Source organism: Falco naumanni, chromosome Z (assembly GCF_017639655.2).
Source record: "Falco naumanni isolate bFalNau1 chromosome Z, bFalNau1.pat, whole genome shotgun sequence".
Classification (NCBI taxonomy): Eukaryota; Metazoa; Chordata; class Aves; order Falconiformes; family Falconidae; genus Falco; species Falco naumanni.
This window is the reverse complement of record NC_054080.1, coordinates 24,874,318-24,899,558: the sequence shown is the minus strand read 5'-3', so window position 1 is coordinate 24,899,558 and position 25,241 is coordinate 24,874,318. Positions and strand designations below refer to the sequence as shown.

General features: G+C 40.7%; 1 protein-coding gene across 1 annotated transcript in view; it reads left to right on the top strand.

Annotated features, from left to right (window-relative positions):
• Positions 1-24,673, top strand: part of CAMK4 (calcium/calmodulin dependent protein kinase IV) — a 170,093-nt gene extending 145,420 nt beyond the window's left edge. Inside the window, exons 6-11 of the mRNA XM_040579740.1 lie at positions 5,270-5,360; positions 7,248-7,322; positions 13,914-13,989; positions 18,697-18,823; positions 20,826-20,978; positions 23,825-24,673. Of these exons, the coding sequence (XP_040435674.1) occupies positions 5,270-5,360; positions 7,248-7,322; positions 13,914-13,989; positions 18,697-18,823; positions 20,826-20,978; positions 23,825-23,989 (687 nt within the window). The 3' untranslated portion in view covers positions 23,990-24,673. The remainder of the gene's footprint in view (positions 1-5,269; positions 5,361-7,247; positions 7,323-13,913; positions 13,990-18,696; positions 18,824-20,825; positions 20,979-23,824) is intronic.
• The last annotated feature ends 568 nt before the right edge of the window (positions 24,674-25,241 follow it).

Here is a 25,241-nt window from a genome sequence, read left to right as displayed (position 1 = left end):
GGAACAAAACAAAAAGGACCTGAAGCTTACACTGGATCAAAAGGCAAACAGCAATGGGATACATCGCAAAAAAGGCAAATAGATTTGTTAATTTATTCTGTAAAAACTGTCGGGCCACAACTGGAATACATTTTTGCATTTTTAACACACTGATGCAAGTCAATACAGCCTGGAGGAGAGCAACAAGAATTATCACAGGTCTAGAGGAGATGATCTGTGAGAAAAGACCAAGCAAGCTGAAGTTCTTTATTCTTAGAGAATAATTGTATACATGGTAACAAGTACTCAAAAGGCTGTTGCAGAGAAGTGAATAATCTGCTTTCTGTTTCTATGGTATATGAGAAACAAAGTAAAGGGCTTCATCTGTCCCTGCCAAGATTCAGGCAAACCACAGAGAAGTACTTTCTAACAGTCAAGAGAGCATAGCCCTGTAATAAATTGCTTGTGGAAATTATTGAGTCTCTAGTATCAGAGGTCTTTAAGCATAAATTGGACAAACAACCATTGTAGAGGTAATTGATGCTGCCAAGGAGCACAGAGGGGAGTGGATGATTCAGGTTTATTTCAGCCCTACTTTTCTATACTTCTGTGTAATAGGTACCATAAGTAAAATTAAGGAAAAAGGCCAGAGCAGTCTTCATTTGTCCTTTTGTCATAAAATCTTTCAAATTAGATAGGAACCTGAATTATTAAAGCATAAAACAAAGAGCAAAAAGGAACTCTATGCAGCAATTAGAAAGAAGCTTTAAAAAAAAAAAAAAATCTTTCTGCTGCAGTCACAATTAGAGTCACAGCAATTACTTAGTCATGAGTTGCTGTTGTGTACCATGGGAATAAAAGCCCAAGATGAAGGCTGCCTTTATTTTAACTGGGAAGTCTTTCAGGAAAAGGCCTGTATTCCCATCTAGTGTCATACTGAGTCTGTCCTCAACGTTTATCGAAGAGTAATGAGACTATCGTACTCAATTTTGCTAGATTTCTCCCAGATTATCTGAGATGCTTTACACTAACAGTGCAGTACCCCACTGTGTGCCTGGAGCACAGCGGATTCACCCACCTGGCCTCCTTCGGCCTCGTTGGCCAAAGCAACTCAAAAAGAAGTGTGATCATAGGATGCACAAATAATTTTTTCACTATTAATTTTAGTTCCGTTGCATGTCAATTCACTAATTTAATACAGGCTGCTCAGGGTTGCTAGTGTTTCCATTTTACCTTTTCTTGTTTGTTCTCTTTCACTAAATGGAATAGCCATATGTTCCTTAAAATCAGTACTATCCCTATTTAGAGCACCTGCCTTCCTATTAAAAAAAAAATAATAATCAGAGGAGAAGGTATATGAGAAAGCATAATTTCTCTTCCCTGTGCCATTCGCCAGCTGCTCAGATGAAGAAGACTTTCCACACAGTCTTCTTCCACAGGCCTTGCTGTGAGATCCTGTGGAGGCCTCTCTTCCATCCATGCCTCATCAGGCCAGACAAAGTGCTGTTATTCTACAAGTAAATCTCACATTTTAGTACACAAATGTTACAGGACATGACTATAGCTAAATGTATCCATATAATGTTGCTATGGAAATACAGAAAGTTGATGTAAATATAAATTTTCTTTATCTACCTTGTTTCACAATTTGCTAATACAAATTAGCAAAGCTGCAATTGGAGAACTGCCATGCCTTTATTTTCTTTTAGTGGTTGGCATTGTCTATGGAAAATCAGAAGAAAGTGAAAACAGGACATTTTATGCAGTAGAAGAGTATAATGTCATGATCACATTTTATGTGCATGCTATGTTATACTGTTGCACAGTGCATCTAAAAATTTTTTCATCCATCCATAGAATTCAAATGTTTTTCAAATGTCATCTATATCTTATAGGTGGGGACAGTGATACATTTCAGCAATGCCTAGATCGTAAAGTGACTCAGGACACTGCTCTGGCTTGATACCTGGGCCCTGATCTTCTCATTTAGTCACTCCATTTAGTCATTAAGAGCTGTAGCATATAAATAGTAGAGCACAGGCTGTTTATTTCACAATGACAGTACGCAATGCCCAAAGCTGTACTCCAAACTGGGAGAGTCTTTGAACTTATGCTGCAGAGACACTGCCTGCAAGGGAACATGACACATTAAAATCATATGTGAGCAACAAAGTGAAAAACAATCAAAACAGAACACACATATGTTTTTTTTATATGAAGTGTGCTAGGATAATTTCAGTAAACCTGTTTCTAAATCAAGATAGCTTAACTCAGATTACTGTTCATGTATATACCAGACAATGTAATTGCCAAGTAATCTTCAAAACCAGGAGCTGTTATGCTACATGGGGAGCAGAGCTCTTGGGACTGGTGAAAGTCTGCAAACAAGTCCCAAGGTATTTACCAAGCAAGGGAGTAATGCTGAAAATGGACACAGTCTTGGAAGGTCCTATTCATAGTGTGTTGTGGAGCAAGAGATGTGCTTAGTGAATAACAGGTGGCTCAGACTAGAGGACAAGAGGCTGCTGCATGTGCTCGATGCCTTTCATAACAAGACTTTTTGAGGCAGCTACCTTTTACGGAAGTCCAGCCAGTGGTGTCACCCCTCAGAGTGCTGGGGATCCACAAGGCTAGCTGGTACTTTTGTGTGGTTGAAGGATGGGATCTCTGCATCAATGAAAACACTGGGGATTTTTTTGGTTGTTTTGCCATTTGGTCTATTAGCTCACAACAAAACTATTTACTCTCTTGGCCAGCCTCATTTAACATGAGGCTAGGTCTCAAAGATAGGAGATGCCAACAATAGGTCTGTTAAACCCCATAACCTGACAGCTTGAGGCAGCCCATGCCACATGCAGGCTGGTCCAGGCATCATTGGTACCATCTTGTGACTAAATACAAAGTCAAACAAAAGAAACAGTGGGAGAGAGAGGACAGAGCAGCAGGGACTGAGATTAGGGACTGTAGCAACCATGACAGTATTTCTGCAGACTGCAGGGAAAGGTCAGAGGAGGTACTATGAGTGGGCGGGGATTCTGGGCTAGGATGCTGGGGAAATGAGAGGTGTGGTGAAGCGCGTAAGAGTAGCTGTGGGTGTTGTGAGGAGGGCACACAAGAGAGAGAGCTCAGACTGTTGCAGTGGCAATAGTTGAAAGACATGGGCTAGGTTATTGAGGCAATTCACGTTTGTTGGGCAACCCCATCCTGCAAGTTTTCTGCAAATACCAGGCTGGGTAGAGGAAGGAACTTTTGTGACATGGGGACTTATGTGTTTGTAATAAAGAAAGAGTTCACACTGCAAGTTCAATACTACTCTGTTAAAAGTCAGTCAGCCATAAGGCACAAGTTACAATTAACTGTATTAACAACGGTTAGCAGATGTCATCGGTTATGGTTCTTGCTATGTCTGAGAAGGAGCTCTGTGAGCCACTGTCACTTCATGACTTAAAAGGGAGGAAAAGTCGACCAGCTTCTCCCAAGTTTTTCCCTCCTACAAAAATGCAATTCTGGGAAGAGAAGAAAATTTTGTTGTTTTCAGCCTCACACCATGTAATGTTTTTAAGATTATGGACATGTGTAAAAAAGGACCTGCTAAAAGACTGCAGATTTGGCTGGAACATTTCTCTGCACAAATTTGGTCAGATTTTTCGTATGAATGAATCAAAAGCGTCTGCTTTCCACCAAGCGATCGTGATATGTCTGATTCTTCTCACTCCTACAGAGTCAGCTAAACTGACAGCACATGAACACGGATCAGTTCAGACATCTCTTTCTGTCCACTCCAACTTGATTGCTTTTGGTGCACTCCCTGTGTGCTGCTGTTATTACCTTTGCATGTCAAACACATCAGTGCTATGCTGTGGGAGCATCTTTGCTACAGTTATGTCTTCATTGCAGATAAAGATGTATTTTTATCCAGGGTGGACATGATTGTGCGCCACCCTGCTGATGTGACCGCATTAAATGATGTAGCAGCCTGCAATCCATCAGTTCCATATACCGTTGCCTGTTTTTACCTTGGATAACTGATTAGCTATCTCATTGTTGAAAATATAGCTGGGACAAGCACTTTTGATTTCACTGTGAAGTAAAGTAGATGAGAGTGTTTGGCTGACATGTCATGACGAATCCTGCAACTTTATGGTTTTAGAGAAAGTCAACAAAAAACACTTATTGTACTGTAAGAAACACACACTTAGAAATCACTTAGTGTCACTAAAACAATGCCCAAGGAAAGAGCAATGTGTTCTTACATAATGTTATTTGAACACTGGCAACTTATAAAAACTAAAATTCCAGTGAGATACACAGTCAAGAATTCATCTCAAATGCTAACTCAAGTGCACACTGTAGCTGTGCTTTCTGGATGAATATTCAGTCATTTGTCATTTGTTGCATAACAGTGCACACACAGAGTTTTTTTAATAGTGAAAACACAGCTGAGGGAGATGCTACTAAAATGTAGACCAGGAGATCTTCAGATAAGATAACGTAATTCTACCCTTAAGCACCTTTCTTCCAAGGCTTCAGATGGTTCTGCTGAATGTTTTATCAGCAAGAAATACAGAATTTGTTTCACTAGTTTATCCTTTTTTGTCTATCAGTATATTATATATTTTTTCCATGTCTGTCTATAGCAGTATAAAAGGCAACCATATATTGCAGAAATTCTGTTCCATTAGTGCCAGGCAGGAACAGCATCTTTAGAGGAATTCAGTGGTGAGTGAATTCACATGTACTGCATGTGCTTTGGCAAGACAGATAGATTTTTGAGACTCTGCAACTGGATGGTTTTAAAACCCTTGAGAAGCCTGCTCCAGGGCCTCAGTACTTTTATAGTTGGCCCAGAACACATACTGTATCCTTCTCAAAGGTGTCCATTTAACAGTTGTATGACCATTTTCTTATCTCTCAGAATATTATAATGTGCAGCAACTACCTCCTCTGAGCCCGACGTGGTAATTCAACATCTATTAGAGTACTTCCTAGAAGCTGTGACTGTATTTTAAAAGCCAATAATACTTCCTGAGATGTTTTTCTTCTGAAATGGATGTAATGCTGACTTTGCCTTCCCAAATTCTAGTTTCCTATTCCGATAACGATATGCATCCAAGGATCCTGTCTGAGCAAGTTTGCAGAAAAAAAGCTGCTGAAAATTAGTTAAGTGACTCTATGTCACACAAGTAGTGGATTACTAATCTGCTGCTACAGATTCTTAGGAAGATGTTAATTCATACTTGACCATAACATTTTATTCTCACTTAAATGTTTTGACTTTCTCTTCTTCTAGTACCTGCATGCAAATGGGATTGTGCATCGTGACCTGAAGCCAGAAAATCTACTCTATGCAACACCAGCACCAGATGCACCACTAAAAATCGGTGAGCCACATTAAATGTGTGCTTCCCTAATCCCTTTGTACCAATAGTATGTGCTAACTGATGTTTACAGTATATATGTCTCACAACCACTGTATTGGAAGATAACGCTTCTACTCAAATGAACAAAAAGTTACTACTTCAGGAGCACAGCTGTGCATGGTGTTTTTAAAACTAATACAATACTAGGTGCTTGCTTAGAGAATTTATAGCCAAAATTGTGCAGAACACAGCAGAGAATAAAGCACTCGGGAGAAACAGGAAGGATCATGAGATCAGCATACAGCTGCACGCACCACTTCTGTGTCCCTTATTTTGTTAAACTAGTATTTTAAGAGGAAATGTTCATTGGCATGAAAATACAAATGTGCTGATAAGCAGTAGAAAGCAAACTGGGAAGGATGGCTTGTGTTTTCAAGGCAGATTTGAGGGATAAGAAGACATGATCTTTGCAAAGAGGATAGGAAAGTTACTTGAAGCATGGTTGGCACTACAGGGGGGATGAGGAGGGGCAAGATGAGACCAGGCTCTTCTGAACAGGGATGTATTGTACCAGTTCTGTTGGGGATGGCAGGCGCTTGCGAAGTGCTGGGTATGCCCATTTTTAGCTTGAGCAGAGAGGGGCTCTGTGCAATGGACCTGAGCTGTATGTAACCAGTATGGAAATATCACCTTGTGCTCCCTTACTGGGAAGCATGGGGGAATGCAAGTGAGTATTGCCACATTCCTCAGACCAGTGTTCATCATGGGTTTCAGGAGCCAGATTTCCAAGAACTAGTCCCAAGCAATTTAATATGAATTTCTAGGAAAGTCTTGCATCTCAGGATGATGGTGTCTTATCTTTCCTGGAAAGGCTCTAAACAGCTGTAACATAGTTTAATGCAGCATCCAGTGGCCTTAGTTTGATGGACAGAGTGGTGTAGGGGCTTCTGAAGTATTTTGCTAAATGTGATTCTTCATCTTCTGGTTAGGTTATTACCTTGTTTAAATTAGGATCTCATTGAGATCAAGAACATGGCAGTGTTTATAAACATAAAGTATATTTCTATTTAGATAAATAGTAATACATAAAGGATAACCATTTAGGGACAAGTGAATCCCAACTATGCATTTCTAGAATAAAATATGAATTATTTTTATCCTGTTCTTGAGCCAATACATTCCTTTTTATATTTCCTGTAATAAAACAAAAAGCTTTTATTTTGCATTTTTAAGGCCAGATTGTCATCACCTAAATTAAAATTTGAAGAAGCTCAGTTTATTCTCAGTGAAAACTAAAAGTGTTGTGAAGACTTCAGGTTTTGTGTCTTAAAAAATGAGTCATGCAAGTACAACGTGTAATGTCATGAAGGCTCTTGCTGTCCAAGTAGTAATTCAAGGCAAAAACGCTGTAAAAAGTGTGATCAGTACTTCTCCTGGCACAACATCAATGCTCCCAGGAGCCTTCTATCAAAATACTGCTGGGATTTTCTCTTGCAGGGACTGTGTACTCTGACCATTATCCAAGAAATCACTGATGCACAATTTGTTAACCCCAGATTATTGGGTTACTCACAGAGTGGAAGCTGAATATCCACCTAAAATGCATTTCTGGATCACTGCATGTATGCCCTTAGGCATCCCATTTTATTGGCTTTGTGCAGCCTTCAGGGTAAAATGTGAGCTACATTTCTGTCAAGCAAGAGCCAGGAATACTTATTTTTACAGACAAATTTTACTTCTGGATTGCAGTCTGGGTAGATTCCTTATATTGATCCTCATTTCTGGAAATGACAGTGCTGTCCATTTAATGCATAAATACTCAGGTAATTATATACAGAGTGTAAAAAAAAAAAAAAAGTGATTTTACAAGGGAGTAAGAACATTAATATTCCTAAACAATCTTAACAGCTGACTTTGGACTTTCCAAGATTGTGGAAGATCAGGTGACCATGAAGACTGTTTGTGGAACTCCAGGGTACTGTGGTATGTTGTTTTATTATTTACAGTGTGCCACACTTAATGTGAAGTTGTTACATTTTCTCTTTCCAAGTTGAAATGCTTCTTCCTAAAGTCAAAATTCAAAAAGCCCCTAAAAACAGAAATAAAAGCTAAAATTCAGAACTGGTACTGGGTTAAATTTACTAAACTCATATTCTCTAGCAATGGAGCTTAATAATCAAAACATATGTTACGGTGCAAGTTCATTGCTCGCATGGAAATAAGTTCAAGTGTTGTAAAAATGCTGAAATTACTAACATAATAGTAGAGAGGCATCAGCAGAAATTTGGACTATGAAAGACATAACAGAAAACACTAAAACTTTATACAGTTAATCACAATTATGAATATTTGAATATTGCTTACAGTGAATTTATTTTAAAGTAATTTTTTTTAAGATGGAGGAAATCAAATTATTCCTTAGAGTAGGGTCATAAATTAATCCCCTAACCCCAAAAAATTTCAGCAAATACATGATTTTAAATGCAGGCTTGACTCAGACCATTCTGGTGCACGCTGTGGTGGGACCTGTGTAACAGAGTTATGAGTGCAATATCAAGGAGCGCTTTGTGTCAGATCTTGTCAACTGAGGTGACTGGTGTAGATCTAGTCATCTCTTTCAGCAGTAAGAAGGCTTTGGCACTTTTAACTAATCCTTTCTTCTCCTAAACAAAGTAAGAACGAAATCGTAGGTTTTCTTCAGTTTTACCAAGAGAGTGAGAGTTGGCATGAACCACTGCTTACCAAATGGCTAATTTGCCTGTGCATTCACAATACTACAACAAGTATATGTTTACAGGTGACTTCAGAGCAAACGTCTAACATGTAAGCTTAGCACTGTATTGCACAAGGATGGTAATTTGAATGCCTTTAATAATTTAGAAATTAGAAAATTATATACTTAATAACATTGAGTTTATATTTTTCAGTTGGTGGCCTTTAAGTATAGTTTCTACTTTTTAAACTGTGGAAAATGTGCACAAAATTTAGAAATTGTGTTTCATCTCAGTTGTCCTATTCTTACATGTTTCTGTTTTTTCCAAAATCACAGCTAGTTCATGCTTCTTCATCTTGTAGCTTTTAATAATGTAAGGCGTCTAATCTGAATGCAAGAAAACTACCACTGATAGCTCAAATTAAAACACATTTCCTAGAATCATAGTTAGGTAAAAGTATGTTCCCTCACTTTCATATGGGAGAGTGAGGTTTTGTTAAGCAAGTGAAAAAACACAGTACTGGTAACAGTCCATGAATAATTAGAAATGAGGGGGTGGGGGGTGGGCTCTCCATTGCTTTGGGGAGAAAATAAGTGGTGCAGAGAGTGAATGTTACAATTGCTGTATGCATAACATCTGGCAAACAATGTCATAGCTGTGATATATGTCAGATACCAGTAATGTAAAGGGGATATAACTAGAACCACCACCCCTCCCTCCCCCCAAAATCCAAAATCTAAAAACAGAGTTCAAGCATAACCTGCCACAGCAGAGAGAAAGTGAGCATACAACTCATTTGGAAAAAAATAATTAAAAACATGCTGCCAAGCCCCAGCGGCTGTTCCCTCTTGGGGCTGGAGCACTTTGCTCTCCCCGTGGGGCTGTGGGTAGAGCTTATCCTGCTGCAGGCAAGGATGTGTCCAGGCTGGCCATCCCCTGCACATGGCAGACTTCTTTCCAGCAGCAGCATCCCCAGGTCAGAGGGGACAGCACAGGCCTGTAGGATGCTTCATCCCTGTGGAGAGCTTTCAGCCTGCCTGTAGGTGGGTGGTCTGTTGGAGCAGGGCAGAGCCCTGGTGGATTCTGGCTCAGTTTCCCGTGGCAGCGCTGAGCTGTGCAAGGCTGAGGAGCCAGCAGCTGGATGGAGCCTCGAAGAATGTCTAGCAGCTTTCAGCAGGGCATCCTGTGCATGCTGTCAGGCTCCTGGTACAGCACCCTTGTGCACAGCTTCACTGTCAGAGCAGGGACAGCTAGCTCCTGGACATGTGCAGAACCTCACCAGGACTCCTGGAACCAGAAAATGAGCCAGAAATGGATCCTCCAGTGCCAGAATATGCAAAAGAGGAGCCCCTCCAGCAAAAGAGGGTTACGGCTGCCTCTGCAGTCTACTTGCCCTTCATTGCAATGCACTTCCATGTCAGCAAACCAGCTAATTGTCAGGGAGGCTGGTGATCTCTTTTACACGAGGGGAAGCCTTCTGGGCTTCCCATGGTGTATCCTCACTTCCAACACCCAGTGTGATCTTGTGGAGGAACCTATTTCTGCTATTCTTGCTCAACTTTAGATCATGAATGGGTTTCTCCACAAAGGCTGCAAGTTGCTAGCAGTGTGCTGGGTGGTAAACATCTGTTTTGGACAGAACTGAGCCAAGCCATACGGAAACTAAAGACTTGGCATTTGCTTTTGTAACTGTAGAAGCAAAGAGGACATTGGAGTAGACCATAAAATTGCTCTGTTACCTCGTAGCACAGCTGATAATGGAATTCAGGTGACACGTCTATTACCTTGTATGACATTCTCTACCAAGCACACACGGGTGCCAAGTATGCTTTAGAACAGCACTGAATTCCAGTCTGCTTAGTTTTGTAAAACTGTACTTCATGTATTAGCTGCTAATGTTCTGATTGTCTTCTTTTCTGACAGTTATACTACAAATGCCATAAAACTATAGTTAGTATTAAGCCCTTTTCATGCCTGTCTTTGTATACTATAAAAGTAGGACTATGTTTATTCCCGTAGAGGAGCCCTCAGAGTAGGGACAACTTGGTGGGGAGGGCTGAGGCTGAATGTGTTTTGAAGAGAAGAAAGGAGCTTTGTGACTACAGATGTGGACCTGCAGTGCCTGCAAACATGGACTTGCAATACTTGATTTACAACCTGGTTGACTGACCATGCAGAATTCCTGGTGCCTGGAAAATACTCAAGCGTTTCTTTCCAGAAGTGGAGGAAACCCAAGAGGAATACTGTTGAAATGCCAAATTAAACTATGAATAATTGATAGTCACAGGCTGCCAACTCCCACATCCTGCCTACTCAGTTATCAGCAGCTTCTCCAGAAAGAACACAGCAACAAAAACACATACTGGAGTCTGGATACTTTGGCATCAAGACTTACCAATTTACAGTCCCTGGGATGTGTAAAATGATGCAAAGGAATGAAAACAAAAAGATGGTCAGAAAGAACTTAACTTCCTGAGACACTGCATTTTTAATTTACTTAATATGAAGGGCATAAGTGATTCCTGACAGTAGCACATAAAAATAAACCAGTGCAGAGCAGTGATTCATGATCACTGTTACAGCCAACATCTAAACTAACAGCAATGTATTGGTCAAATCCATTCATCAAAAGCAAACTTCTAGAAATATTAAAAAATCATATTTGAAAGGTGTATAACTGTGTAATCACAGTCCAAATAGCAAGGCAGACGTGTATATACCAATCTTTGGTCTCCTTTGTGGCCATTTTACAATACTGAGGTGGAAAGATAAGAAAAGCAAAAGAAGGGTAGAAAGTGTTTTCTGCCCCTATGCTGAGCAAGATGACATCCAAAGCAGCATTGTGTTCCCTAGAAGAATCACAGAATCACAGGATAGTCAGGGTTGGAAGGGACCTCTGGAGATCATCTAGTCCAAACCCCTGCTAAAGCAGGTTCACCCAGAGCAGGCTGCACAGAATTGCGTCCAGGCAGATTATGAAGGCCACCAGAAAGGGGAATCCACAACCTCTCTGGGCAGCCTGTTCCAGGGCTCTGTCACCCTCAAAGTAAACAAGTTTTTCCTCACATTCAGAAGGAACTTCTATTCCAGTTTGTGCCCATTGCCCCTTGTCCTGTCGTCCCCTCTCAGTCTGCTCTGCTCCAGGCCCAACAGCCCAGCTCCCTCATCAGGGAGATGCTCCAGTCCCCTCATCACCTTCGTAGCCCTCTGCTGGGCCCTCTCCAGTAGTTCCCTGTCTCCTGAACTGGGGAGCCCAGCACTGGACACAGCACTCCAGATGTGCCCCACCAGGGCAGAGCAGAGGGGGAGGATCACCTCCCTCGGCCTGCTGGCCACGCTTCTCCTGATGCCCCCCAGGATCCCACCGGCCTTCGTGGCCACCAGGGCACACTGCTGGCCCATGGGCACCTTGCTGCCCACCAGCACTCCCAGGTCCTTCTCCGCAGAGCTGCCTTCCAGCAGGTCACCCCACCTGTGCTGGTGCCTGGGGCTGTCCCTCCCCAGGGGCAGGACCCTGCACTTGCCTTTGTTTAGCTCCATGAGGTCCCTCTGCCCCAGCTCTCCTGACCAGCTCTCCCTGACTGGCAGCGCAGCCTCTGGTGCATCAGCCGCTCCTCCCGGTTCTGCACCATCAGCAACGCGCTGAGGGGACACCCTGCCCCTTCACCCAGGTCACTGGTGAACAAGCTGAACAGGACTGGGCCCAGCACTGACCCCTGGGGAACACCGTGAGCCGCAGGCCTCCAGCCAGGCTCTGCAGCACTGATCACAACCCTCTGAGCTCTGCCACCAGCCAGTTCTCAGTCCACCCCCATCCACTCACCTGACCCACACTGCCTGAGCTCACCTGTGAGGGACTTACGGGAGACAGTGTCAAAGGCTGAGGTCAAGGCAGACAACATCCACCACCCTCCCCTCCTCTACCCAGCCAGTCATTCCATCGTCGAAGTCTATTGGGTTGGTCAGACATAATTTCCCTTTGGTGAATCCATGTTGACTGCTCCTGATAACCTTTTCCTCTACATGCTTAGAGATGACCTCTAGGATGAGCTGTTCCATCACCTTTCCAGGGATAGAAGTGAGGCTCACCAGCCTGTAGTTTCCTGGAGCAAAGAGGAAGTGTATTGGCCATTAAACAGAAAAACAGTCCCATTTACTTCAGAACCCCTCACGTGACATTAACAAACATGGCAGGGAGAATGATGGTTAACATTTCTTTTCTTGGTCCATCTCCATCTCTTCCTCTGAGGGCACTGGCTACTTTGCTTGTACACTGTCCCATTAGCTATGGGTTAACCTGAGTTTAAATGAGTTGGGATCTAGTATCCCTTCTCAAAAACAGCCCCTCAAGTTCATCAGTTTACCTAGCAGAAGAGTAAGCTCTCTGAGCTTAGAGAGGCAAGCATTTGCCCAGCTGCCAGATGTACACATGGTATGTAGCAAACTTAGAGATTCATGTCTTTTGCCTTCTATATTAATGCTTTGTAAAAATGTTTGATGTGTTCCCTGCATGGTAAATCCTTCAGGTAAGCAGAAGAAGTCTGAGCCATCTGCCTGGAGACCGTTTGGGAGTTGTGCGCACTCTGATTAAAGTCATGCTTGGGGAAGCCTTGCTTCCCCTGGATGATGCTGCGTGTTCCTTGGGAGAGCTAGCTGCCCCAGTGGAGAACTCCCACAGGCTGGGAGCAAAGCAGAAGTTTGCCAGCAGCCTGGGGCAGTCTAGAAGGGCAACCAAAGCTTCAGGCTGAGGCAGGAGCTGTCATACATTTTGGGAAGCTTCAGCCCTTCTTGGCCTTGCTGATCATGGCTGTGAAAGTGTAATATGGGAAGGTGAAGATGTGTGTACATGGTGCAGTGTTGATACATGCAGGTGCAATAAAGTCCTTTGTGGCAGCCATCTGATGTGCATCATAGAGCTCGTGACTACCATCCTACCATCCTGTACATCTGATGGATATTAATACAGAACAATGGTTGCTGAGAAGAAGGGCTACTGATATGTGGAAGTGTAGCTCAGTAGTGTCTTTTTTATTTTTTTCCAAATTAGTTAGGTATTTTTGTCTGTGGCCAAAAGGTGAGGGAATGAAGGGTCTTGCCTCCCCCAGTATTGAACAATTCCTTTTCTTCCTCTGGAGATGCGGCATTTTCATCCTGCCACCTCAGCAGCTTTGACCAGGGAGGCTTGCCCAGTTGGAGGCAAACCTCGAGGGTGCGTGGAGTTAAGAGCTCTGGGGGCACAGGGGCCGGGGGTGCTTGAAGTAGGCACATCACAGTTTGGGCACATTTTCAGTCACACGCAGCAGCAATACATACTGTCTGAGGGATACAGCAGTCTGCTCAGCTTTCCTTGAGGTGTGTCTGTCAAGCTTCTTGGGCAGAGATTAACTCCTCTTTACCGTCACAGAACTAGTCCCCCAAGACTGCCTGGTCTTTGCGCCTGCTCTGAACTGCAGCAAAAGCAATTGCCTGAAATGGTCTCATCATTCCTTACAATTAACACACAATACCAAAAATAAAGCCCAAATAAAGCACCAAGTAAATAATTAAAATACTGAAGGAAAAGTACCACCTCATTTGTCATATTGCAGCTCTAGTGCTGCTGTAGCTTTTTGTGGTTCCTTTCACCAAAAAAAGCAATTTGATACCAAAGTCCACTTTTCATTTTATTCTGGCTGTGCATGGACATGACTTCTGTTGCTTTATACTCAAATGAAGGGGATCATTTGCCTAATTAAGGGCTTAAAGGAGCAGGCCCTAACTTTTTAAAAGACAGGCGTGTTCATGGAGTTTAAATTGACTTTGTGACTGTTATTTCTGCATTCAGCTTTCATCTTCTTGACAAGTATTTTATCATCTGCAGCACCAGAGATACTACGGGGATGTGCCTATGGCCCTGAGGTGGACATGTGGTCTCTGGGGATTATCACCTACATCCTGTAAGTGCAGATGGAAAATGCATGATCCTGAACTTTAAATGTGATCTTATTTAAGTAAATCAAATCCTAGAGGAGCATGGCAAAACATTCAGGTTATATAATTGTTAAATATAATGTTTCTTGCTGAACAGCAGTGAGGTCTGTGCAGATTTGTGCTATTAATGTGAATGAATAGCAGCTGAAAGCAAAAATACAAGCATACAAGTATCAGAAAGCATTATATGTTTTCATTTTCATTTACACAAACTATGAGACATACCATGATCCTAAGTAGCTTCTCAACTACAGATGAGGCAAGGAAAAGTTATACCTGTGAATATTCCCAAATACAGCTGCCCCATCTGTGTCAACCACAGACACTGCTGCAGCTTCGGCTGCAGCATCAGTGTTGCTGTCTCACAGCATCTCTGCCAGGAGGCAGGGAACAGCCCTGAACTGTCTGTCTGCAAATCAGTCTGTTGGGTTAAATGATTAATGTTGAAGTGTTTCACTTCTTACAAGATAACCAAAGATACTGTTGACAGAGGGCTGTGAGTGATGCTGGCCGTACTTATTTTAAACAGTTGAAGCTGCAACTACAATCCAAAATTTTCAGACAGCTGTGTCTAAAGGTAGGCACTTGTATCTGCATCTTACTATGGCTAGTCCTAATTTAGTTGGTAAGCACTGTAATTATTTTATTGCATTGATGGAATCTTTCAAAGGAAGATTATTGAGAAAGGAAGATTGTTCCTGCTGTATTGACACTTCTCTTTATGTGAGAATAAATAATCTATTCCATTGACAACACCAATACTAAGATTGCTTGTGTAGTTGTATACAATACTTGCAGGATGCCTTTTATGGGAAGAAAACAAGATTTTATACATATACATTCAAATTATTGAGGATTTTCTACATCTGGGCCATTATCTTTTCCCTTCTAGGACTCATTAACTCTGTCCAGCAAATGCAGCATGTAATAATACAATTAATTTCTTTATGTCTTTTGCAAAGAAAGAATTATATTTTCTAGTGTTTATACTGAAAGTACTTGTAAGGATATGTAAACACTGATGGAAATATCAGAAAGTATCTTTTGTTCTGCACATAAGCTTCAAATAAGTCACAGCTCTCCTTTCAGGTGCCTGTAAATAATAGGCTACAATATTCCTATTTGCCGTTTTGTTATCTGCTGCTTTTAAAATGTGAATCTTTGTCTCAAGGCCTGGTTCAAGTCTGTAGAAGATCCCATCTCACATATTGCCTGCCAGGTGATCACTTGTCATCAGTTCTAGTGGTCCATGTGTGGCACAGAGATGAGAAATTTGCCAGCAAGGCTGTCCCTGAGATTGGAGCGGTGACTTTTGTGGTCCCTTTACAAAGATACCTAGATTAAGCCATGGCCTTGTTTAGTTATTCAGTGATTGAGGGATAGCTGTTGTACTTAAAACTGAGAGCCTTCCTTAAGCAGAGCTTAAGTGTAGGCAACCTCCAAGTGAGAAAATGCAAATTCCTATTGGAACATATTTGCTATGTACAGCCTTTCCAAACTTTCCAGCTTTGAGGAGTTGCTCCCAAGACACATTAAACCTCTGCACTTTTTAACACTGTGTAAACACAAGCATGTGAACTCCAGATCTGGATGGGACACCATCAGTACAGATACTCCTTTACTTCCTTTGTTCCTCTCCTCCACTCTCAAAATCCAATTTGACCTACAGGAACAAGCCAGGCAAATAGGGTGCTAGTCAAATCACTTGTCCATCTCTTCCATTCAGCTTTAGCAATATTCCACCTTTAAAACTCTTCTATTGAGTTTAAAGCTTTGTAGAGGAACGTTTCTGATGGATTAGAAGCTGAGACTAGAAAAGTACATGTTCAGTAACTAATTCATTAATCCTTCAGCCTAAAGGACAGTGTTGCATGTCTCAGTCTCATAGTTCAGTAGAAGGAATGCCTTATGTATGAATGCATGTATGAATATGTATGAATGACTTATGTACAGTCAAAAAAAATACATTGCTGTATGTGCCTCTAAAATAGAGTGCATCTAAGAGTTAACTACCATGCTACAGAAGACGTGCATAAAACTGTACCTTCTCACCAATACAAAGTGGATTTATCATATGATTAAGAAAAACTTTGACACATATTTTGTCAGAACAGTTATTCCTGAGGCAAATTATATTAAGGTCTATTGATGATAACTATTTTAATGCCAGGGAAGCCACTTTTATAGTTTTAACAGCAAAGAGGACCAGTCATTTTGCATTCCAGCGGCAGATTGGAAACACTACAACATATTTGAGATGCAGATAGTGGCCAACTAACACAGACACTTTGTAGTCAAAATCGCATGGATTTAATTAAAGGTGGTTCTTTACTCACTTAAAAGGGCACAAAACATTGTCTGATCATTTCTAATTTGTTTTGAAGTGCTTTACAGGTTCAATTTATCTAATTTGAAATCACACCTCTAGTTTTATTCACCTGATTGGGCACGTAGCGAAAATTCTGTCTGCCGAAATGGAAATTTTTTTTAGATAGAAGCATACCCATAGAAATTGTTAATAAGGCAACAATAGAAGATAGTAGTGAGTTACAATGAAAATATTTTCAGGAGTAAATAAAAGAATCACTTCCAAGGCTTCCAACCCAGTCACAGCAAGCCTTAATTAAGCATGGTCTCATTGTATGATGGTACCAGTTACCTGGTATCCAGAAGCCAGTTTGGGCTGATCCAGTTAGTGGCCCAACAACCCTCCTCGGCATGGGGGTAGGACCCCATCTGAAGCAAGCTCAGAAATGGTGGTGGGAGGGGCAGGCAAATAGGAGGGGAGCAGCAGAGGGACAGTGACCAGTTCCCACCTACTGAAGCAGTAGGTGGGAGCCGGTATTTGGAGGTTGGATGCTTGTGTTTTAATCCATCTCTGCCAGACTTGGAAATTAGTAGCGTGCCCGGAATGTGCTTACAGTGGAGGTTTTCTCCTCTTTGGCAGTGCAAAGTGATGCAGCTGTTCCAACCACAGCTACACACCACTCCCAAAAACACATTTCTTCATGGAACATCTGTCTCCTTTTTCAGGACAGTCAGCACACTAGTTTTGTTTAAAAATATAAAACCAAGTTAAAATGTAAGGTCAAATTTTCTAGATTTGCTGCTGTCTTCTTCTTTACAGTCTGCTCTTGTTTTTCTGTCATCATTTCATTGCTTGTTGCATTTTCTGGAGACAAAGTATCAGACTTTCCGTTTAGCTCAGAATACTTACTGGTTGAATAGGAAATTCACTTTGAAATTTTTGATTATGTGTGCAGGCATGATTAAAGTGCAATGAAATGACAAAAAAGGACATTATATAAATGGAAACCACTTCTGTGAGTTTGCTTTCCCCAGGGCCAGCAGTGTGGATCTGTATTTTTCAATATATTCATAAATGTGGTCCTTAGTGATATTATAAAATCTCTTGATAATATGTAAGCTACCTAAGTAAAGATGAGGGCTGATTATTAAAACCTGCCAACGGTTTTTACGTTTTGTGGATGACAGGATGAGAGAATGTACATTGATGATCATAGTAAAAAAACCAGTCCTAACTGGACATATAAAAACTTCTAACTTCATGGGTAAAATGTGGTTCCTCAGCTAATTCCTATCCCTCAGGAAAGATTTACAGGGATTCTGATAACATACTGAACATGTTAACTCTGTGCTTACAGTCCAAAAAAGTAGAACCAAGGTCAGGAATTGTTATCTAAGAGATTCAGAAAAAGGTAAAACCCATGGCTTGACATAAAAACAGTTTGATAATTGAAATCACTTAATTAATTAATTAACGAACAAGCAATAATAATTAATCATAATAAATTATAATAGAAGAGATAACAAGAAGAGAGAGAGGAATAAAGCCCAAGAAAAACAATTGCTCACCACCCACTGACTGATGCCCAGCCAGGCCCCAAGCAGTGATCAGCCCCTCCCAGCCAACTCCCTGCAGTTTATAAACTGAGCATGGCATTCCATGGTACGGAATATCGCTTTGGCTAGTTCAGGCAGCTGTCCTGGCTCTGCTTTTTCCCCTCCCGGCGTCTTGTGCACCTGCTCACTGCCAGAGCACGGAAAACTGAAAGACCTCAACTTAGGGTAAGGGCTACTTAGCAACAACTAAAGCATCAGTGTGTTATCGACATTATTCTCATACTAAATCGAAAACACAGCCCTGTACCAGCTACTAGGAAGAAAATTAATTCTATCCCAGCTGAAACCAGCACCCACTTCAAAAAGACACACAACTGGAGAAGACTCAGAGAATAGAGCAGGTGTGAGCAAAGGTTTCAGACTGAGGAATGATAAACAGTCCAGGGGACTTCGGCCTAAGGCCAGCAGAATGAAGAGCTGCTAGAAAATATTTATTGGCATGTAGAAGGTAAACAGATATGAACTGTTGCACAGCTACTTTTATGGCAAGTCCCTGTGTTCATAGTTCCGATTACAGTCATGTGAAAATGGGAAATTTACAATTAGATCAGCCTTTCCCAGCGCTTTTGAATGCTTATGACCACATTTTGCTCTGCTCTGTAGAATTAGGAGTTCATAAGTACCTCCAGGTCTGGTTTCCCAGAGTGGTCTACAGGACATGAATCAGGGAAAGGTAATACTGGGAACTGTTTCGAACAACCCAAGACTAATTGCACTTTCATAAATTTCTTCCGTTTTTATCCTTTCAGACTTTGTGGCTTTGAACCATTTTATGATGAAAGGGGAGATCAATACATGTTTAAGAGAATCCTAAACTGTGAATATGACTTTGTGTCACCCTGGTGGGATGATGTGTCTCTGAATGCCAAGGATTTAGTAAGTAAAGCAAAAATAAGACTGGAGTATCTTTGCTGATATGTATTTGGCTAGTTGCTTCCCCTGAGAAAGAGTCCATTTTTGAGTGGGGGCAGAATAATTGGTTAATGAGTTGTTCATATGGCTCCTTGCTTTTCTTGTTATTACCTCTGGCATATTATGGTGCTGTTAAATATCCCCTGTCAGTCCAGTGCTGTAATTTTGCACTTAAAACCATGGATGTTCAGGTCCTTCTGTGAACTAAGCCACAGACTGTTGGCAGCTGTCACAGTGTTCATGTATGCCTGCCTTTCATTCTAGCTCTGAAATGTTTCATCATTCCTCTTGCAGGGCAACCAGCTCCAAGGGAATGTAGAAACAAGCCCTATATTTTATGCAGTTTTCAAGTCTGAACTTTAGAGGAAGAATACAAAAAGGAGTGAAGCCGCCTCCACCCTGCTTTTGCTGATAGCCTTTTTCTGTCCATTTAAGCTTTTTCTCAGTAAATGAGGAATGACTCATTTTAAATATGGTCCATTAGCAAAATACAAGGGCTGGCATGCTATCTGCACTGTATTCTTTTATTGATGGATGAAGTAAATTGGATCCAGGAGATACTGATCTGCAAAGATAGATATGTTTGAGTTTGATTTTTAGTCAACAATAATTGCACACTTCAGTTATTTCGTTAGCACTGAAGACACAAATGCAGTTCCATATTATACAAACCGTGCCATAATATACTACATAATTAGTGTTTGTAAAGTACTTCAAGATGCCTCAAATGGAAGAACTGTAGAAGTTCAAAGTACTTTGTTATTGTGTTAAATGTGAAGTTTTTCTAAGGTCAAAAAAATATCATTTACTGCATTGTATTGTCAAAACCCCGACAAACAGCAGCCTGCAGCAAAGCTGTTCGTTTATTTTATACAGAGATCTTTGGTCCAAACTGGTCCCTAACATTTTCCTACAGTAAAGCTGAGTTTCAGGTCTGAACACTGTATAGCAAGTTGTAGGTAAGGATGAAGCCCATGGCTCTCAAAACCCATGCTGTGGGAAGTTCTGAGGTGTTCAGTTGAAGTGATTTGCTAAACTTGACCTCTTTCATGGGTGCATAGCAGGGTCCAATGGTGCCTGTTCTCCTGCACCCGCTTCAGGGCACCGTCTTTCTTTAGTGGCTCTTTGGAGAGAAGCCAGAGAGCCCTAAAGCGAGTCCTTCCTCCACACTTGGGTACATAGCAGTGGTGGAGGCCTGTGCCTTCACTTGCACTCTGCTCCAAGAGAGTGTGCAGTCAGGACAGTTGCAGAAGTGTGGCTCTGCTAAGTACCGTCTGTGTACTTCTTTACTCCATCCTCACCCATCTTATTTTTAAAACACCACTTGTCCACACATACAGCAAAACCCATGAAATGCAGCTTTACTGGACACACTTTGTATTCAGCAGTTTGTAACACCTCCACTCCCAGAGGTATGTCTGCAGTTTCTTGTTCCCAAAAATATCCCAGTGTTGTGTTTGCAGAGGTGCAGCTTCCCTGGTCTTGATAACAGAATGTTTCAGAGTGTACTAAGAGAGAAATACTTGTACAGTGGTTTTTAGTTCATGTGTACATGAGATTTCACATCTGCATGAGATGCATACATTGGCATTTAAACTTTCCAATCCAGTTTAAACCTTGTCCAAATCCAAAAGTGGGGATAAGGGTTTATGTGACAGTTCAGACATACAAAAGTCTACGGCTGATACTGGCCAGCTGCTTTGTTACATACTCTTAAAATGCTGGTAACCATTTGATATTTTTTTCTCCTTTCTTCCCCCTTAATGGCTGTTTTATTCAGATGTTACTTATGGAGGACCAAGAAATCCCAGAAACAAAATACGTGCAAAGACTTGAATGCAAATTCTTGTTGGTTTCTTAGAATGTGTTTCACTAAGATGCTTCCCAAACCCCCAGATGCAAAGCTTGGTAAGCATACATGAAGAATAAGGTTAATGGTCTTCTGTATTTCTTCCTTGTGATGCAGGTTAAAAAGTTGATTATTTTAGACCCCAAGAAACGCCTCACCACTCTACAGGCTTTGCAGCACCCATGGGTCACAGGGAAGGCAGCAAACTTTGCACATATGGACAATGCACAAAAGAAACTTCAAGAATTCAATGCCCGGCGTAAACTTAAGGCAAGTCTCTGGACATTGTCTCTGTTTTGTCTATGAAATACACAATTAGAGTAGTAGCCTTGCAGAAGCCTTGCACACTTTTCAGGATAACATTCCTGGAAGCTTTTTTAAGATGACTAATGAAGATGAAAAAGTTGAAGGTGACTTAGAAAATGTCTGCAGCCAAACAAATAAAAATAAAGTTGATAGAAAAAATGAAGTTGATAGAAAATTCTGTCTAAACAGACAGAACTGAGAACATATACAGCTTTCACAAATTCCTTACCCTTCTTTTCTTCCCTTCTTCTCCCTTCCTTGCTTCTGCCCATCTGTCTGTCCTGTACTATTTGCACATCCTTAGAGTACTGACCAGAAAGAACAAAATTCTGAGTAGTTTCTTCATGAGCATTCGTAAATGTGGAAGGTATTTAATATACTATAGCATATTTTGATGTGTAAGCCACCCTCAATTTCTATACCTATCAATACAAAGCAAGAGCTTAAGCCATCCTTCTGTATAATCTAGAGTCAGAATTTCAGACATGTAGATCCATAAAATACATGGGTTAACATTAACAGGCCCAAAACATGCATTTCCAGGTAACTTTGACAGCAAATGTGCAATAGAATTCTTTATCTGGAAATTAAGTGCTGCAAGGCTGGATGGGACCTATGCTGAAAATAACATCAGGTTTTGAATCACCAGTATGCTCCTTTACCGTCTAGTCTGCATATCTACCATGAAAAAGAAGCAGGGAAATATTTTTAGGTGCAAATGGAAGGCAGCTGGGCATCTAGCTGACATAACGTCGGGAAACCTTCTTCTCCCCTAATCCTTTCTTCAGTTGTTAAAGATTTGTGTCTGCTTAGGAGAGACTTTCAGGGATATTTCAGCACAGAAATTATTACCAACCGTCACAGTGAAGCTGCCCTTGTAGCCCTGGGGAATGAGCAAAAAGTATCTTATCTGAGACCTGTACAACCCCCAAGCAAAACCAAATTCACAATGACCCTTAACTTTGGTTTTACTTGGGGTTTTTTTGATATGGTTATGGAACTGTGACAGAGAATCATTACAGAACAAAGAAATGTCATTTACAAAGGTCTCAGGCACTGTAGATACAAATCACAGGTATGCTTTGCCCATTCAGAACTGAGTAAATGTGTCTATTAACATTGTTCTCTTCAGAAAGATTTCTGTACCCTTACTGCACAATTGCTGTTATTCACTGAAGATGCCATGCGTCATTATTATATCAAAATGATTTCAGAGCATGAGCAGAGTCATAAATTTCATTATTTCTGCATGAGCTGTCCAGGAGGTCACAAACACACACATGCTGGTTTTGCATATTATGATTTTGATTTTCCTTATATTTTTACACCTTTGATCACCAAGACTTTTTTGAAGCCCAGGTTATTTAGAACTCTATAGTCAACCAATTTATAGTTCTGTGTTTAAAAACTGTTGCTTTTTATAAGTACTTCTTCAGTGCTTTTTCTATTTAAGAGTAGATGACCAAATTTCCAGTTGTTAAGAGAATTAACTGAGTATAGCTTTTATTGTAGAGTTAATAGTTGTACACATATATATGTATGAAATGAACCATAAATCTTTAGGCAATTAATTGCTGTCCAAAAAATAAAAGCAAAGCAGAATAGTGAATTCAATAGTGAATACATACTTTACTTGTTGTTTTGTTAGTAAGAATAATATAACATTATCCTCTCTTTTCCACCATGCAAGTCCAGCAGCAGGCTTTCTGTATTTAAAGGCATGTTTTAATAGAGTAACTTTAAAGCTCTCAGTCATTATTTGGTTCTTCATAAACTGTGTTGAATTTTTTTCGTAAACATCCACACAGCTAGTGGGAGGAAATGACATTAGAAGTATCTTTATACATTATAATAGCATTGAGTGGCATGTTCTGTTTGTAGATTGTTGTCTGAAGCTCTCTCACCACTAATGTGGCTCTGTGTGATTTTTCTGCTAAGAGGTCTAGACCCTCACTGTCAGAATTATTGCCACTTTTATTGGCTCATGCCTTGTACTATGACTTCATATTCTGTATTAGCAGATTCTTCTTTCTTGCTGATGTTTATATAATCTGATTTTTCATTAGCATATTCTTTTCTTTTTTTTCCCCATAGTTAGCTCTGCAGACCACCCAAAAAACTTCCTATACTCCTCATCCCCTAAACCCACTTCTTCTGCGATGCCTAAGCGAAAAGCTAGCTGAGTCAAAAATAGCTAGTTGTCATACAGAGATTAGTATTTCTTTCCTTCACCTCTGTATGTTTGTTTTTTCAGACAATAAAAATCTCCAAGGCAAGGGGTAATATAACTGTTGTAATGCATGTCTTCGTTCTGTGACTTTTTTTGTTATATGAGAGCCTATCCTCAATGTGTATTTACATATATGTATGTAGTAAGTTGCCTGTGTACCCTGCACCATTGTGCTTGGAGTATGCAGTAGTGCAACAGTGATAAAAATTGTTTCCCATCGAGAACTCTTCATGGAATAATCAGTGATAATACTGTTATTATGAAGAAGATAACTTTCTTTTTGCCATCTAAATTCAACATGAGATCTGAATTAATTTCTGAAAAAAAATGCAGCATATGCAGCTGAAAAAAAATTCTGTTCATATTGGAAAATTTGTAGCCTTGTGAAAGCAGCAGTTTTAAACCTCAGTCCAGTATTTCAGGTGGCCTTCTACATCTGTCCAGTTCCAGGCAGTTATCCGAATGTGATGTTACCGGGAGGACAAAACGCAGTTACATTCCCTAATGGGATGATGCTAAGGCTGCAGTGCTGACAGACCATGTCCTTTAAGGAATTTTTGCTTGATCCTCCCTCTCTTAGGCTGCAGTAAAAGCTGTAGTGGCATCAACTCGCCTTGGCAGTGCCAGCGGTCACAGCGCACATGACAGCAACAAGCCCAGCCGTAACCCGTCTCCCGTCCATGACAGCAAACCTGAAGAGAAACCCACTCAGGAAGCAGAAGCAGCTCCAGAAGAAATGTCTTAGGTCAATGTGCTGCTTTGTTTCAGCTGAGATCTGTCATTTCATACACCAGCTAACTCATCATTCAGCAAGAAAGATTTGTAAGCTTGGCCTCTCTGGTTCTGCTTTGGGGTGCCAAATGCACTGGCTGGTGATCTTCAATGCATGTGACTGCTTATGAAAATAGTAAACTGTTCCATAAGGCATGTCATGGAAACAGTGTTATTTGCAGTAATACCAGCAGGTGAAAACATGGGGATTAATAACTACCTACCAGAATGCATATACTTCGTATACATCTATCCAGTGTTTCTAGATGGCATTTGAAACAAAATACTATTTAATTTGGTTTTATGGAAGTAGGTGTCTTCTGTATGTTGTAAGTTTCTTTGAACTGCTTCTTTCCAGATTTAGTCCTGCAGCAGGCAAAAGGAAGGAAATACCAAGCCAATGCTTTTAAAACTGATGTATGAAATAATGCTTTTTATCTGTAAAATTCAAAAAGTATTTGGGGATTTATATGCAAAAAACATTCCACTACTTCCGAGAAGAAATTGAAATGTTAGTTCTACTGGGCATGAAAATGTACGTTCCTCAAGCTTGTGTTGAGAATGCCTTATTCTGACTTTTCCTGTTTATATATAGCATTTTAATGACAACCAAAATTACTCAGATTTTTGCCATTTCATTCTCTAGTAAAGTGTTAGCAAAACAAAATGACAGACTAAAAGGGGATTATAGTAGATGCAAATTTTTGAAATACCATTATATTTATTAATTCATTTTGAAACTGTGCAGTTAGAAGATGTTTTTATAGGGCCTAAGGGAATAATCTGCAATTACGCAAGTTGTAAATGCTTGAAGGAAGCTATTCCACACTTAATGGTTTTGCTCTGAGGTAACACTCTTATACGAGGTCTGGGAGCAAGTAGTATAATCTGGTTTCTTCCCAGATAGTTTACCCTCGTGAGTAATCAGTTTCCACTCGTCAGCATAATTAGTCCAGATTTTCCTAATGAAGGACCCCTCCTGTAAAGTGGTCCACCAGCACAAACCTTGCATCCACCCAGAGCTCCTGTGTCTTAAGTTCAAAGATGTGTGCATGGATCAGCTTGCAAAATTAGTCAGGCTCTTCAGATGTCTTGATTTTTTTGTTGAATGTAATTGATAGGAATTGAAAAAACTAACACGCATCCGTATGTATGACCATTTACAATTGTTTGTTATCACTTTGATAGCACGTGGATTTCATCTTATTGATATATTACAGAAATGG